The 17,455-nt window shown below is 41.5% G+C and overlaps 1 protein-coding gene across 2 annotated transcripts in view; it reads left to right on the forward strand.

Moving 5' to 3' along the window:
- ELMO2 (engulfment and cell motility 2) overlaps positions 1 to 17,455 on the forward strand; it is a 59,229-nt gene that overhangs the window by 37,509 nt on the left and 4,265 nt on the right. For both annotated transcript variants that reach the window (XM_056549899.1, XM_056549897.1), the window contains 8 exons: positions 1,921 to 2,025; positions 3,791 to 3,899; positions 7,232 to 7,368; positions 11,445 to 11,608; positions 15,558 to 15,670; positions 15,744 to 15,851; positions 15,925 to 16,007; positions 16,901 to 16,978. In XM_056549899.1, coding sequence (XP_056405874.1) covers positions 1,921 to 2,025; positions 3,791 to 3,899; positions 7,232 to 7,368; positions 11,445 to 11,608; positions 15,558 to 15,670; positions 15,744 to 15,851; positions 15,925 to 16,007; positions 16,901 to 16,978 — 897 coding nt within the window. The remainder of the gene's footprint in view (positions 1 to 1,920; positions 2,026 to 3,790; positions 3,900 to 7,231; positions 7,369 to 11,444; positions 11,609 to 15,557; positions 15,671 to 15,743; positions 15,852 to 15,924; positions 16,008 to 16,900; positions 16,979 to 17,455) is intronic.

Below are 17,455 nucleotides of genomic sequence, written 5' to 3' on the forward strand. Positions count from 1 at the left end.
GCTTCTGCAGACTCCGCTCGGAAATGCATTGCCATCTATTGAGATGGTGCATTTCCAAGCGGTCATAGCAGCCACAGAACATGCAAATGTGCGTAATGCCCGCCCTTGTTTTCCGTGCGGACGTTCCGCATATTTTCTGCCATGTCCACGATGCTGAATCTCCGCTGGCAGAATTCCATTTGCAGTCGAGTCCCATTGTTTTAATCTAGTTCTGCTAAACCCTTCACACTACGGAATTTCCGAAGTGAAAAATTTCGCAATGGAAATTCAAGATTCAGGACCTGCCAAAAAAATGGACATGTGTATTCTCTTGGTAGAATTCTGCCAGACTGCATTGCCGTCTATGGAGACGATGCACGTCCAGGTGGTCCTACCAACAAATTCGGTGGCTCCCGCTGCAGAATCTCTGCCCAAATATCAGATGAGAGGGTCTTGCTAAAAATCCACTCATTTCACTGTATTGGATAATTTTGCATTATTAGAGGTGCGAAGTGTGTCTGTCATTCTTTAGAATCTGGCATATGTAATGCTTAAAGGGGTACTCTGCTGCTCAGCATTTGGAACGTTATGGTGACGTTATAGCCCCGCCCCCTCATGAAGTCACGTCCTGCAAGTCTACGGGAGGGGGCGTGACGGCTGTCACGCCCTCTCCCATAGACTTGCATTGAAGGGGTGGGGCATGATGTCATGAGGGGGCGGGGTTATGTCATCACAAGCTCCCCACTCCCGTTCTAGCCGGTTATTCCAAACGCTGAGCAGCGGAGTACCCCTTTAAAGGGGTACTGCGGTGGAAAACTTTTTTTTTTTTAAATCAACTGGTGGCAGAAAGTTAAACAGATTTGTAAATTACTTCTATTAAAAAATCTTAATCCTTCCAGTACTTATCAGCTGCTGATTACTACAGTGAAAATTATTTTCTTTTTGGAACACAGAGCTCTCTGATGACATCACGAGCACAGTGCTCTCTGCTGACATCTCTGTCCAATTTAGGAACTGTCCAGAGCAGCATGTGTTTTCTATGGGGATTTTCTCCTACTCTGGATAGTTCTTAAAATGGACAGAGATGTCAGCAGAGAGCACTGTGGCCATGATGTCAGCAGAGAGCTCTGTGTTCCAAAAAGAAAAGAATTTCCACTGTATTATTCAGCAGCTAATAAGTACTGGAAGGATTAAGATTTTTTAATAGAAGTAATTTATAAATCTGTTTAACTTTCTGCCACCAGTTGATTTAAAAAAAAAAATAAAAAAAAACAACATTTCCCATCGGAGTACTCCGCTGCTCAGCGTTTGGAACAAAGTGTTCCGAACGCTGGAGCCGGCGCCCCCTCGGGAAGTCACGCCCCGCCCCTTCAATGCAAGTCTATGAGAGGGGGCGTGGCGGCCGTCACGCCCCGTCTCATAGACTTGCATTGAAGGGGCGGGGCGTGACATCATGAAGGGGCGGGGCTATGATGTCACGAGCTGCCGGCTCCAGCGTTCGGAACAGTTTGTTCCAAACGCTGAGCAGCGGAGCACCCCTTTAATTTCTCCTGTGGCTGCGGAATGCTCCCAACAGGGTACAGTTTTGGGAGTCCTAGCCACAGGTTACCCAGTTATCAGCTTGTTGTAAAAAAAAATTAAAATTAAAATTAAAAAAATAAAGTAATTGTCCAAAGTCGACCACCCCTGTCAAAGATCTTTTCCTATCATAGATTCTTTATACTATTTATTATTCTGTTTACCTCGGACTATACAGACTTTATACTGTCAGAGGATTTGAAAGTATAATTTAGTTTTGCTCACTGGAGCGAAGACTTATTTTAATTTCAATGAAGCCGAATCCAGATAAACAATGCAAATTTCTTTATGGGAAGAAGCTCTAAATTCACCTTTCTGGATGGAAAGGACGGCTGAGATTTATTTGCTACCCTGTCATTTCAGAATCATGTCAACCCAGCTTTGGATTTCATTCAGACGCCCCCTGGCATGCTGGCGCTGGACAACATGCTGTACCTGGCAAAGTTTCATCAGGACACTTACGTTAGGGTAAGTCCTTTATTTGTTGGCGGTTCCCCTCCATTCTACAGTCCTCTTAAAGGGGTTATCCAGCCTCCGGCTGTTGCAGAACTACATTTCGGCTGTCCGGGCATGCTGGAAGTTGTAGTTTTGCAACAGCTGGAGGAACACTGATTAGGAAGCCCTTTTCTAGGATTTGGTTTACAGCTCACACTACACAATACTGCTCTATAATGTCCTCCATGCTGCTGCTTCCGAGGGTGTACTACTGAATTATAGTGGACCAGGATATTTGTGTATGCAGTGTATGGAGACATCATAGAGGTTAGTCTCAACCCACAGTATTGCAGCTCACACTACACAATACTGCTCTATAATGTCCTCCATGCTGCTGCTTCTGAGGGTGTACTACAGAATTATAGTGGACCAGGATATTTTCGTGTGCATTGTATGGAGACATCATAGAGGTTAGTCTCAACCCACAGTATTACAGCTCATACTACACTGGCTTAAACCAGTGTTTCCCAACCAAGGTGCCTCCGGCTGTTGCAAAACTATAACTTCCAGCATGCCCGGACAGCCTTCGGCTGTCCGGGCATGCTGGAAGTTGTAGTTTTGCAACAACTGTAGGAACACTGATTAGGAAGCCCTTTTCTAGGATTTTCAGCTCACACTCCACAGTACTGCCCCATAATGTCCTCCATCCTGCTGCTTCTGAGGGTGTACTACAGAATTTTGGGGTCAAGAAAGATCTGCAATGTTGAATTTCAACTGCTCAATTCTTTTTTTCTCTCAATGAGATAAGCCGCAAGGCATTTAAAGGGTTACTCCACTGGAAAACATTTTTGTTTTTTAAATCAACTGGTGTCAGAAAGTTGAAACAGATTTGTAAATGACTTCTATTAACAAATCTTAATCCTTCCAGCACTTATCAGCTGCTTTTGTAATCCACAGGAAGATTTCTTTTCTTTTTGAATTTCCTTTCTGCCTAACCACAGTGCTCTCTGCTGACACCTCTGTCCATATCAGGAACTGTCCGGAGCAGAACAGGTTTTCTATGGGGTTTGCTCCTTACTCTGGACAGTTCCTAAAATGGACAGAGGTGTCAGCAGAGAGCACTGTGGTCAGGCAGAAAGGAAATGAAAAAAGAAAAGAACTTCCTGTGGAGCATACAGCAGCTGAGAAGTACTGGAAGGATTAAGATTTTTTTAATAGAAGTGATTTACAAATCTGTTTAACTTTCTGGCACAGTTGATTAAAAAAAAAAAAAAAAAAAAAAAAGTTTTCCACGGGAGTACCCCTTTAAATGCAGTCCCAGCTATATTTAAAGGAATACTGTAGTGGAATGTAACATATCTCCTAAAAGGAGGATAGGGGCTAAGTTATAGATCGCGGGGGGTCCGACTGCCGGGATCTCCTGTACGGGGCCGCAGCAGTCCGCAGGATGGGGGCATTGACGCAGCAGACAACACGCCTCCTCTGCGTATCCCATAGAGATACATGGAGGGGGCGTGTCTGCCGTGGATTCCTCCTGGGACAGCATGGTGCTTCCTGCGGACTGCCGTACAGGAGATCGCGGCGAGGGTGGGGGGAGGCCATAAGTTCCAGCAGTCAAACCCCCCCCCCCCCACCCCCGATCTATAACTTATCCCCTATCCTTCCTATGTAGGAGATAAGTTACATTCCACTACACTATTCCTTACATTTTTTTTATATCTTGTTGTAATCCATACTATTGTTTGTTATCCTTTACGATGTTTTACATGTGATCAGTCTTCTTATTTCTGATTCACAGATTGTCTTAGAGAACAGCAGTAGAGAAGATAAGCACGAATGCCCGTTTGGACGCAGCGCCATAGAGCTGACCAAAATGTTATGCGAGATTCTGCAGGTTGGAGAACTGCGTAAGTGAAATTGACTTTATCAGTTTGAATGTGGAACTTTATGTTTCGACAATTTACAGAGGGACTAATAAGAAAAATCTAGGGAGCAGTGGGACTCAATTTGTTAAAGGGGTATTCCAGACAAAACCTTTTTATATATATATATATATATATATATATATATATATATCAACTGGCTCCGGAAAGTTAAACAGATTTATAGATTACTTCTATTAAAAAATCTTAATCCTTCCAATAGTTATTAGCTTCTGAAGTTTTCTGTCTAACTGCTCAATGATGATGTCACGTCCCGGGAGCTGTGCATGATGGGAGAATATCCCCATAGGAACTGCACAGCTCCCGGGACGGACAGAAAACCACAACTCAACTTCAGAAGCTAATAACGATTGGAAGGATTAAGATTTTTTAATAGAAGTAATTTACAAATCTGTTTAACTTTCCGGAGCAAGTTGATATATAAAAAAAAGTTTTGGCCTGGAATACCCCTTTAATTTGGTCTTTCTTCAGTGCTCCTTTTTGGGGTTGGCTTAGCTACAACATTTATCATCTGTCCATTGATAGTATATAAATCTATGTTCACCGGGGGTCTAACTGCTGGGGACCCCACAATCATGACAACATGAACAGTTACAAAGGGATCATATGGGGCCTTTGTGGTCTGACCCCCCCAGCAACCATATATTTTTAAACCATCCTATGGACATGTGATTATTAAAGGGGTACTCCGGCCCTAAGACATCTTATTCCCTATCCAAAGGATAGGGGATAAGATGTCTGACCGTGGGGGTCCTGTTCGGGACCCCCCAATCTTGCATTCAGCACCCACATCGGGGAGTATTATGACATCACGACTACGCCCCCGTGTGACGTCACGCACCGCCCCCGCTATACAAGTCTATGGGAGGGGGCGTGACGGCCGTCACGCCCCCTCCCATAGACTTGCATAGCGGGGGTGGGGCGTGATGTCACACGGGGGCGGAGTCGTGACGTCACGATACTCCGGCCCCGTGGTCGTCACACAGCAGATTCTGAGTTGGCAGCGCAGCGTGCAGCTCCCCGAGGTGGGTGCTGAATGCAAGATTGGGGGGTCCCCAGAGGCCGGACCACCGCGGTCAAACCTCTCCTTTGGATAGGGGAAAGGATGTCTTAGGGGCAGAGTACCCCTTTAACCTAAAGGGACTCTCCCACTAACAATATTAAAGAGGATCTGTGAATATATATTCAGGTAAGGAAGGAGCATCTGTTCTTAGAACTCTGCATTGTGCTGTTCCTCTGTTCCTCCTCCTGGAAGTGTATGAATCAGTTTAAAACTGGTTGTTACCATTTCCCATGTCATGGTCACATTGTGTAGGGAGAAAGTGTATTTTGGGCACTGCTTATCCTCTTAAAGATGTGCAGATTGAATCAATATTTGCAAGCAGCAAACACTTCTATTGCCGTAGGGGACACTCACTTAAAGGGGTACTCCGGTGGAAAACATTTTTTTTTTTTTTAATCAAAAAATCAACTGATGCCAGAAAGTTAAACAGATTTGTAAATTACTTCTGTTAAAAAAATCTTTCAGTACTTTTTAGCAGCTGTATGCTACAGAGGAAATTCTATTCTTTTTGAATTTCATTTTTGTCTTGTCCACAGTGCTCTCTGCTGACACCTCTGTCCATGTCAGGAACTGTCCAGAGCAGCATAAGTTTGCTATGGGGATTTTCTCCTGCTCTGGACAGTTCCTGAGATGGACAGAGGTGTCAGCAGAGAGCACTGTGGACAAGACAAAAATGAAATTCAAAAATAATAGAATTTCCTCTGTAGCATACAACTGCTAAAAAGTACTGGAAGGGTAAAGATTTTTAAATAGAAGTAATTTACAAATCTGTTTAGCTTTCTAGCACCAGTTGATTTAAAAAAATAAAAATAAAATTCCATTGAGTACCCCTTTAATTTAAAAGCAATTAATCCAACTACGTAGAGTATAAAAATGATAGTAACACTCAACCTTCTGTAGAGATCTTCGTATCTTTATCAGAAAACAACATATAACACTGAAGCGCTACCTTGCAGCTACAGCCGTTTCCGGTGTCAAAAATGATAGTAGCACTGAAAAATCTTTGTATATTTATTACAAAAAGTGCAGGTACAAAAACAGTGCAGCAGGGAGACATTAAACACACTGAAGCGCTACCTGGAAGCTACAGCTGTTTCTTACGTCAAAAATGATAGTAGCACTCTTCTTCTGCAGAAATCTTCCTATCTTTATCATAAAAAGTGCAAATACAAAAAACAGTGCAGTAGGGAGATATTAAACACACGGAAACGCTACCTTGCAGCTACAGTCGTTTCTTGTGTCAGAAATTATAGTAGCACTAAACAATCTTTGTATATTTATGACAAAAGGTGCAGGTACAAAAACAGTGCAGCAGGGAGATATTAAACACACTGAAGTGCTACCTGGCAGCTACAGCCGTTTCTTGTGTCAGAAATTATAGTAGCACTAAACAATCTTTGTATATTTATGACAAAAGGTGCAGGCACAAAAACAGTTCAGCAGGGAGACATTAAACACACTGAAGTGCTACCTGGCAGCTACAGCCGTTTCCTGTGTCACAAATGATAGTAGAACTCAACAATCTTTGTATATTTATGACAAAAAGTGCAGGTACAAAAACAGTGCAGCAGGGAGACATTAAACACACTGAAGCGCTACCTGGCAGCTACAGCTGTTTCTTACGTCAAAAATGATAGTAGCACTCTTCTTCTGCAGAAATCTTCCTATCTTTATCACAAAAAGTGCAAATACAAAAACAGTGCAGCAGGGAGACATGAAACACACTGAAGCGCTACCTGGCAGCTACAGCCGTTTCATGTGTCAAAAATGATAGTAGAACTCAACAATCTTTGTAAATTTATGACAAAAAGTGCAGGTACAAAAACAGTGCAGCAGGAAGACATAAAACACACTGAAGAGCTACCTGGCAGCTACAGCCGTTTCTTGCATCAACGCGCACTTCTACGGGCCGAAGGCCCGAAGAAGTGCGTGTTGACGCAAGAAACGGCTGTATCAGCCAGGTTGCTCTGCACTGTTTTTGTACCTGCACTTTTTCTAATAAAGATAAAAAGATTTCTCCAGAAGGGTGAGTGCTACTTTCATTTTCTTTCTCTACGTAGTTGTATTTACGAGTGCAGTGTGCTTATATAACAAAAGAAGATGGTAAAAAGAAAATCGAATCCTGTGCCCAGCCATTACTGTGTTGTCCCCAGTGTTTACACCACTATATCAGGATATGTGTAGACTTTGTAGTTTCCCTTTTTGCACCGTTTTCTTTTCTTTCTGTTCACAGCCAACGAAGGGCGTAATGATTATCACCCCATGTTCTTCACACACGAGAGGGCGTTCGAGGAGTTTTTCTGTATCTGCATCCAGTTGCTTAATAAGACCTGGAAGGAGATGAGAGCCACCGCCGAGGACTTCAATAAGGTAGGTCGTCTAGTTCAGGTCTGTGTGTGTTTGCTTTATTTAGCGACAAACATTTTCTGCAACAAATTCATTTCTGGCAGATGAAACCGGGCCAGAGTGGGTTGTGGGGTTCTTGATCTTAAGGTAGGTGAGGGTCAGAGATGTGAGACCTGCACCTATCAGACATTTATGGTATATATATATATTCATTTAAGATAGGGATAGGCACAAGGCTATTCTTCATATAAGATAGGGATAGACATAAGGCTATCCTTCATATAAGATAGGGACAGGCATAAGGCTATTCTTCATATAAGATAGGGATAGACATAAGGCTATCCTTCATATAAGATAGGGATAGGCATAAGGCTATCCTTCATATAAGATAGGGATAGGCACAAGACTATTCTTCATATAAGATAGGGATAGGCATAAGGCTATCCTTCATATAAGATAGGGATAGGCATAAGGCTATCCTTCATATAAGATAGGGATAGACATAAGACTATCCTTCATATAAGATAGGGACAGGCATAAGACTATCCTTCATATAAGATAGGGATAGGTATAAGACTATCCTTCATATAAGATAGGGACAGGCATAAGACTATCCTTCATATAAGATAGGGATAGGTATAAGACTATTCTTCATATAAGATAGGGATAGGTATAAGGCTATCCTTCATATAAGATAGGGATAGGTATAAGGCTATTCTTCATATAAGATAGGGACAGGCATAAGACTATCCTTCATATAAGATAGGGATAGGTATAAGGCTATTCTTCATATAAGATAGGGACAGGCATAAGACTATCCTTCATATAAGATAGGGATAGGCATAAGACTATCCTTCATATAAGATAGGGATAGGTATAAGGCTATACTTCATATAAGATAGGGATAGGTATAAGGCTATCCTTCATATAAGATAGGGATAGGTATAAGGCTATTCTTCATATAAGATAGGGACAGGCATAAGACTATCCTTCATATAAGATAGGGATAGGCATAAGACTATCCTTCATATAAGATAGGGATAGGCATAAGACTATCCTTCATATAAGATAGGGATAGGTATAAGACTATCCTTCATATAAGATAGAGATAGGAATAAGACTATTCTTCATATAAGATAGGGATAGGCATAAGACTATTCTTCATATAAGATAGGGATAAGTATAAGGCTATCCTTCATATAAGATAGGAATAGGCATAAGACTATCCTTCATATAAGATAGGGATAGGTATAAGGCTATCCTTCATATAAGATAGGGATAGGTATAAGGCTATTCTTCATATAAGATAGGGATAGGTATAAGGCTATCCTTCATATAAGATAGGGATAGGTATAAGGCTATTCTTCATATAAGATAGGGATAGGTATAAGGCTATCCTTCATATACGATAGGGATAGGTATAAGACTATCCTTCATATAAGATAGAAATAGACATAAGGCTATCCTTCATATAAGATAGGGATAGGTATAAGGCTATTCTTCATATAAGATAGGGATAGGTATAAGGCTATCCTTCATATAAGATAGGGATAGGTATAAGGCTATTCTTCATATAAGATAGGGATAGGTACCGTATATACTCGAGTATAAGCCGACCCGAGTATAAGCCGAGACCCCTAATTTCAACCCAAAATCCCAGGAAAAGTTATTGACTCGAGTATAAGCCTAGGGTGGGAAATACCTCATCCCCCCCTGTCATCATCCAGACCCGTCATTAACATCCTCATCATCCCCTTGTCATCATCCCACACATCCCCCCTTCATCATCCCCTTGTCATCATCCCACACATCCCCTTATCATCCCACACATCCCCCCTTCATCATCCCCTTGTAATCATCCCACACCCCCCCCCCTTCATCATCCCCACCCCCCTTCATCATCCCCACACCCCCCCCCCTTCATCATCCTCTTCTCATCATTCGCCCTCAGTGGTCTTCAACCTGCGGACCTCCAGAGGTTTCAAAACTACAACTCCCAGCAAGCCCGGGCAGCCATCGGCTGTCCGGGCTTGCTGGGAGTTGTAGTTTTGAAACCTCCGGAGGTCCGCAGGTTGAAGACCACTGCGGCCTTCAACATGCGGACCTCCAGAGGTTTCAAAACTACAACTCCCAGCAAGCCCGGGCAGCCATCGGCTGTCCGGGCTTGCTGGGAGTTGTAGTTTTGAAACCTCCGGAGGTCCGCAGGTTGAAGACCACTGCGGCCTTCAACATCATCCAGCCCCCTCTCACCCCCTTTAGTTCTGAGTACTCACCTCCGCTCGGCGCTGGTCCGGTCCTGCAGGGCTGTCCGGTAAGGAGGTGGTCCGGTGAGGAGGTGGTCCGGGCTGCTATCTTCACCGGGGGCGCCTCTTCTCCGCGCTTCCGGCCCGGAATAGAGCCGTTGCCTTGACAGCGACGTATCTGCGTCGTTGTCAAGGCAACGTGACTATTCTGAGGCCGGGCCCGAAGCGCTTAGAAGAGGCCTCCCCGGTGAAGATAGCAGCCCGGACCACCTCCTCACCGGACCACCTCCTTACCGGACAGCCCTGCAGGACCGGACCAGCGCCGAGCGGAGGTGAGTACTCAGAACTAAAGGGGGTGAGAGGGGGCTGGATGATGTTGAAGGCCGCAGTGGTCTTCAACCTGCGGACCTCCGGAGGTTTCAAAACTACAACTCCCAGCAAGCCCGGACAGCCGATGGCTGCCCGGGCTTGCTGGGAGTTGTAGTTTTGAAACCTCTGGAGGTCCGCAGGTTGAAGACCACTGCGGGTGGGGGAGTTCACTCGAGTATAAGCCGAGGGGGGTGTTTTCAGCACGAAAAATCGTGCTGAAAAACTCGGCCTATACTCGAGTATATACGGTATAAGACTATCCTTCATATAAGATAGGGATAGGCATAAGGCTATTCTTCATATAAGATAGGGATAGGTATAAGGCTATCCTTCATATAAGATAGGGATAGGTATAAGGCTATCCTTCATATAAGATAGGGATAGGTATAAGGCTATTCTTCATATAAGATAGGGATAGGTATAAGGCTATCCTTCATATAAGATAGGGATAGGTATAAGGCTATTCTTCATATAAGATAGGGATAGGTATAAGGCTATTCTTCATATAAGATAGGGATAGGTATAAGGCTATTCTTCATATAAGATAGGGATAGGTATAAGGCTATCCTTCATATAAGATAGGGATAGACATAAGACTATCCTTCATATAAGATAGGGATAGGTATAAGGCTATCCTTCATATAAGATAGGGATAGGTATAAGACTATCCTTCATATAAGATAGGGATAGGCATAAGGCTATCCTTCATATAAGATAGGGATAGGTATAAGGCTATCCTTCATATAAGATAGGGATAGACATAAGACTATCCTTCATATAAGATAGGGATAGGTATAAGGCTATCCTTCATATAAGATAGGGATAGGCATAAGGCTATCCTTCATATAAGATAGGGATAGGTATAAGGCTATCCTTCATATAAGATAGGGATAGACATAAGACTATCCTTCATATAAGATAGGGATAGGTATAAGGCTATCCTTCATATAAGATAGGGATAGGTATAAGGCTATCCTTCATATAAGATAGGGATAGGTATAAGGCTATCCTTCATATAAGATAGAGATAGACATAAGGCTATCCTTCATATAAGATAGGGATAGGCATAAGGCTATCCTTCATATAAGATAGGGATAGGTATAAGACTATCCTTCATATAAGATAGGGATAGGTATAAGGCTATCCTTCATATAAGATAGGGATAGGTATAAGACTATCCTTCATATAAGATAGGGATAGACATAAGACTATCCTACATATAAGATAGGGATAGGCATAAGACTATCCTTCATATAAGATAGGGATAGGTATAAGGCTATCCTTCATATAAGATAGGGATAGGTATAAGACTATCCTTCATATAAGATGCTAACCCTCCACTATCTAGCTCCCCCTACAGAATAAATGGATTGCACTACCCCTCAGTCTTGGCTTTACCCCGGCTGTCTTGCACTTTGCTGGGGCATCTGGCAGGTCCTTGCCAGTGCAGTGGATACAATGGTTGATACCTCCCTCTTCTTGTTTCAGGTAATGCAGGTAGTAAGAGAGCAGATTACCCGTGCTCTGCCCTCAAAACCCAACTCGCTGGAGCAGCTGAAAAACAAGCTTCGTAGTTTGAGTTACACAGAAATTCTTCGCCTGCGTCAGTCTGAGAGGCTGAGCCAGGACGACTTCCAGTCTCCCCCCATTGTGTGAGTATTTAACACATCACTTACTGACTTTTCTGTTCTTAAAGGGGTACTCCATTGCCCAAGAGTTCAGAATTTTTTTTTTTGCAAAAGCTGGGTGCGGGCCGCGGGGGTCGTGCCGTCACGGCCACGCCCACTTGTGATGTCACAACCATGCCCCTTCAATGCAAGTCTATGGGAGGGGCGTGGTGGCCACCACGCCCCCTCCCATAGACTTGGATTGAGGGTGTGTGGTCGTGTCACGACCCCTCTGCCTGACCACAGAGATCGTGGAGGTCCCAGCAGTGGCACCCCCTGCGATCAGCCATTTTATACCCTATACTTTGAATGGGGATAAGTTGTCTAGGGGCAGAGTACCCCATTAAAGGGGTACTCCCGTGGAAAACTTATTATTAAAAATTTTTTTAAATCAACTGGTGCCAGAAAGTTAAACAGATTTGTAAATTACTTCTATTAAAAAATCTTAATCCTTCCAGTACTTATTAGCTGCTGTATACTACAGAGGAAATGCTTTTCTTTTTGGATTTCTCTTCTGTCACAACCACAGTGCTCTCTGCTGACCTCTGCTGTCCATTCTAGGAACTGTCCAGAGCAGCATAGGTTTGCTATGGGGATTTTCTCCTGCTCTGGACAGTTCCTATAATGGACAGCAGAGGTCATCAGAGAGCACTGTGGTCGTGACAGAAGAGAAATCCAAAAAGAAAAGCATTTCCTCTGTAGTATACAGCCCCTAATAAGTACTGGAAGGATTAAGATTTTTTAATAGAAGTGATTTACAAATCTGTTTCACTTTCTGGCACCAGTTGATTTAAAAAAAATAAAAAATAAATGTTTTCCACGGGAGTAACCCTGATTCTCAAGCTCGTAGGTCTTTGAATTTTATTTCCACAGCAGATATAGAACCAACAAAGAAGGCTGGCAGAGGTCAGCTATGAATCCTGGAGAATTGTAAATGTAGTATAGGCTTTAAAGGGGTACTCTACTGGAAAATATTTTCTTTTAAATCAACTGGTGCCAGAAAGTTATAAAGATTTGTAAATTACTTTGATTTAAAAATCTTAATCCTTCCAGTACTTATCAGCTGTTGTATACTACACAGGAAGTTCTTTTCTTTTTAATTTCCTTTCTGTCTGACCACAGTGCTCTCTGCTGACACCTCTGTCCTTTTTAGGAACTGTCCGGAGCAGGAGAGGTTTGCTATGGAGATTTGCTCCTACTCTGGACAGTTCCTGACATGGACAGAGGTGTCAGCAGAGAGCACTGTGGTCAGACAGAAAGGAAATTCAAAAAGAAAAGAACTTCCAATGGAGCATACAGCAGCTGATAAGTTCTGGAAGGATTAAAGGAGATCTCCAGTCTTGAAAAACCTATCCCCTATCCTAAGAATAGGGGATAAGTTTAAGATCACGGGGATCCCCCTGCGAACTCTCGTACGGGGCCCCTGCAACCTCACAGGAAGGGAGGGGGGGGTTGACCAGTGCACTAAGCGGCAGCTGACACGCCCCCTCCATGCAACTTTATGGCAGAGCCGGAGTGCTGTATTGAGGGGCTGCAATGAGTCCAGATCTAAATCCCATTGAACACCTGTGGAGAGATCCTAAAATTACTGTTGGGAAAAGGCTCCTTCCAATAAGAGAGACCGGGAGCAGTTTGTAAAGGAAGAGTGGTCCAACATTCCGGCTGAGAGGTGTAAGAAGCTTATTGATGGTTATAGGAAGCGGCTGATTTCAGTTATTTTGTCCAAAGGGTGTGCAACCAAATATTAAGTTAAGGGTGCCAATAATTTTGTCCAGCCCATTTTTGGAGTTTGGTGACATTATGTCCAATTTGCTTTTTTTCCTCCCTTTTTTGGTTTAGTTCCAATACAGACAAAGGGAATAAACATTTATATAGCAAAATGTGTGTTACTGCAAACCTTTTCTGTGAGGAATACTTCATTTTCAGGGGGTGCCAACATTTACGGCTATGACTGTATTTCCTTATCCTTTGAATAGGGGATAACGTTTCCTTGAAGGAGGTTTTTAGTATTTATAGGTTTATAGTATTTTTAGGTTTATAGTATTTATAGGTTTATAGTATTTGTAGGTTTATAGTATTTATAGGTTTATAGTATTTATAGGTTTATAGTATTGATAGGTTTATAGTATTTATAGGTTTATAGTATTTATAGGTTTATAGTATTGATAGGTTTATAGTATTTATAGGTTTATAGTATTGATAGGTTTATAGTATTGATAGGTTTATAGTATTTATAGGTTTATAGTATTTGTAGTATTTATAGGTTTATAGTATTTATAGGTTTATAGTATTTATAGGTTTATAGTATTTATAGGTTTATAGTATTTATAGGTTTATAGTATTTATAGGTTTATAGTATTTATAGGTTTATAGTATTTATAGGTTTATAGTATTTATAGGTTTATAGTATTGATAGGTTTATAGTATTTATAGGTTTATAGTATTTGTAGTATTTATAGGTTTATAGTATTTATAGGTTTATAGTATTTATAGGTTTATAGTATTTATAGGTTTATAGTATTTATAGGTTCATAGTATTTATAGGTTTATAGTATTGATAGGTTTATAGTATTTATAGGTTTATAGTATTTATAGGTTTATAGTATTTATAGGTTTATAGTATTTATAGGTTTATAGTATTGATAGGTTTATAGTATTTATAGGTTTATAGTATTTATAGGTTTATAGTATTGATAGGTTTATAGTATTGATAGGTTTATAGTATTTATAGGTTTATAGTATTTATAGGTTTATAGTATTGATAGGTTTATAGTATTTATAGGTTTATAGTACTTATAGGTTTATAGTATTGATAGGTTTATAGTATTGATAGGTTTATAGTATTTATAGGTTTATAGTATTTATAGGTTTATAGTATTTATAGGTTTATAGTATTGATAGGTTTATAGTACTTATAGGTTTATAGTATTGATAGGTTTATAGTATTGATAGGTTTATAGTATTTATAGTATTTATAGGTTTATAGTATTTATAGTATTGATAGGTTTATAGTATTTATAGGTTTATAATATTGATAGGTTTATAGTATTGATAGGTTTATAGTATTTATAGGTTTATAGTAGTTATAGGTTTATAGTAGTTATAGGTTTGTAGTATTTATAGGGTTATAGTATTTATAGGTTTATAGTATTTATAGGTTTATAGTATTTATAGGTTTGTAGTATTTATAGGTTTATAGTATTTATAGGTTCATAGTATTTATAGGTTTATAGTATTTATAGGTTTATAGTATTTATAGGTTTGTAGTATTTATAGGTTAATAGTATTTATAGGTTCATAGTATTTATAGGTTTATAGTATTTATAGGTTTATAGTATTTATAGGTTTATAGTATTTATAGGTTTATAGTATTTATAGGTTTATAGTATTTATAGGTTTATAGTATTTATAGGTTTATAGTATTGATAGGTTTATAGTATTGATAGGTTTATAGTATTTATAGGTTTATAGTAGTTATAGGTTTATAGTAGTTATAGGTTTGTAGTATTTATAGGGTTATAGTATTTATAGGTTTATAGTATTTATAGGTTTATAGTATTGATAGGTTTATAGTATTTATAGGTTCATAGTATTTATAGGTTTATAGTATTTATAGGTTTATAGTATTTATAGGTTTGTAGTATTTATAGGTTGATAGTATTTATAGGTTCATAGTATTTATAGGTTTATAGTATTTATAGGTTTATAGTATTTATAGGTTTATAGTATTTATAGGTTTATAGTATTTATAGGTTTATAGTATTGATAGGTTTATAGTATTTATAGTATTTATAGGTTTATAGTATTTATAGTATTTATAGGTTTATAGTATTTATAGTATTTATAGGTTTATAGTATTTATAGTATTGATAGGTTTATAGTATTTATAGGTTTATAGTATTGATAGTATTTCCATTATTGTCTCCTCACTTAGTGAATTGCGGGAGAAAATCCAACCTGAAATCCTGGAATTGATCAAACAGCAGCGGCTGAACCGTCTGTGTGAAGGAAGCAGCTTCCGGAAGATCGGTAACCGGCGGAGGCAAGGTGATGCGTCACGCAGAGGCCATGATTGGAGGGATTGTCTGGGGACAATAACTTACCGCTGCTTTTCTTACAGAGAGGTTTTGGTTCTGCCGTTTGGCCCTAAATCATAAGGTTTTGCACTACGGAGACTTGGAGGAGAACGCACAAGGGGAGGTGCCGTATGAATCCCTGCAGGAGAAGAGTAAGACTCTACTGTGTATTCTCTTAGGTCCGAGGGGTAGGTCACATGATCACTAATATGGCTTCTCTTGCAGTCCCGGTTGCTGATATAAAGGCTGTGCTGACTGGAAAGGACTGTCCGCACATGAAGGAGAAGAGCGCCCTGAAGCAGAATAAGGTGGGGGATCTATTTTATAGGTTTTTCATTTATATTTACCGTATTTTTCGCACTTTTTCTTCGCCAAAACTGGGGGGGGGGGGAAGTTGGTGCGTCTTATACGGTGAATACACACCTATCGCGGCGGTCCCTGCGGTGGTCCCTGCGGCCATCAATGGCTGAGACCCGCGGCTAATACAGGACATGACCGATCGTGGTGATGTCCTGTATTAACCCTTCAGACGCGGCGATCAAAGCTGACCGCCGCGTCGGAAGCGAAAATAACACTAACCCGGCTGTTGAGTCGGGCTGTTTGGGACCGCCGTGGTGAAATCGCGGCATCCGGAACAGCTTACAGGACACCGGGAGGGACCTTACCTGCCTCCTCGGTGTCTGCTCTGTGCCGGGATCCTCTGCATGGCCGGCGCTCTCCTTCGTCGTCGCGCACGCCGTCCCGTCATCCAATAGGAGCGGCGTGCGTAGCGACGTCATGGCGGTGACGGAGAGCGAGGATACCGGGCAGCAGAGACGTTGCGGAGCGACGGGGACGCGGCGACAGCGATGGAGCGACATCCAGGGCAGCAGTGACGAGGGGTCACAGGTCCGGAGCAGCGGGGAAAGGTGAGTATTACCTCCTATACCAGTGGTCTTCAACCTGCGGACCTCCAGATGTTGCAAAACTACAACTCCCAGCATGCCCGGACAGCCAACGGCTGTCCGGGCATGCTGGGAGTTGTAGTTTTGCAACATCTGAAGGTCCGCAGGTTGAAGATCACTGTCCTATACTTTACATTGTATTTGGTTCAGAATCTTTATTTTCTAGATTTTTATCCTATAAAATTAGGTGCGTCTTATATGATGAAAAATACGGGTCAATATTTTTTACTACATCCGTTTATTTATTTTGTATGTAGGAGGTGCTGGAATTGGCTTTCTCCATATTGTATGATCCAGATGAGACCCTGAACTTCATTGCACCAAATAAGTATGAGGTAAGTGGTTGTGACTTGACTCTTGTATTGAAGGGGTTTCTCTAAAAAATGGTAGAGGACCTGTGGGACCCCACTTGTATGGGAACCGGGCTCCAGTTTTGCAGTAGTCATAGACTTGTGTGGCTGTTTCCACTTGGCCTCCTCTGCAGTATTGGGCCTATAAAATAGAGGTAAGAATACCCTTCTCTCTGTTGGTGGGGTCACAAGCATGCATTAACGTCACGCCATGCCCCCTTGCATTCATCGCTATGGGTGATGGCGTGACGGCCGTCATCATGCTATGCCCTTTCCATTCATGTCTATGTGACGGGACGTGACTGCCCTCTTCATGCCATGCCCCCTCTATACATGTCTATGTGACGGGACATGACTGCCCTCTTCATGCCATGCCCCCTCTATACATGTCTATGTGACGGGACGTGACTGCCCTCTTCATGCCATGCCCCCTCTATACATGTCTATGTGACGGGACATGAC

This window comes from Hyla sarda, chromosome 13, assembly GCF_029499605.1.
Source record: "Hyla sarda isolate aHylSar1 chromosome 13, aHylSar1.hap1, whole genome shotgun sequence".
Lineage (NCBI taxonomy): Eukaryota > Metazoa > Chordata > Amphibia > Anura > Hylidae > Hyla > Hyla sarda.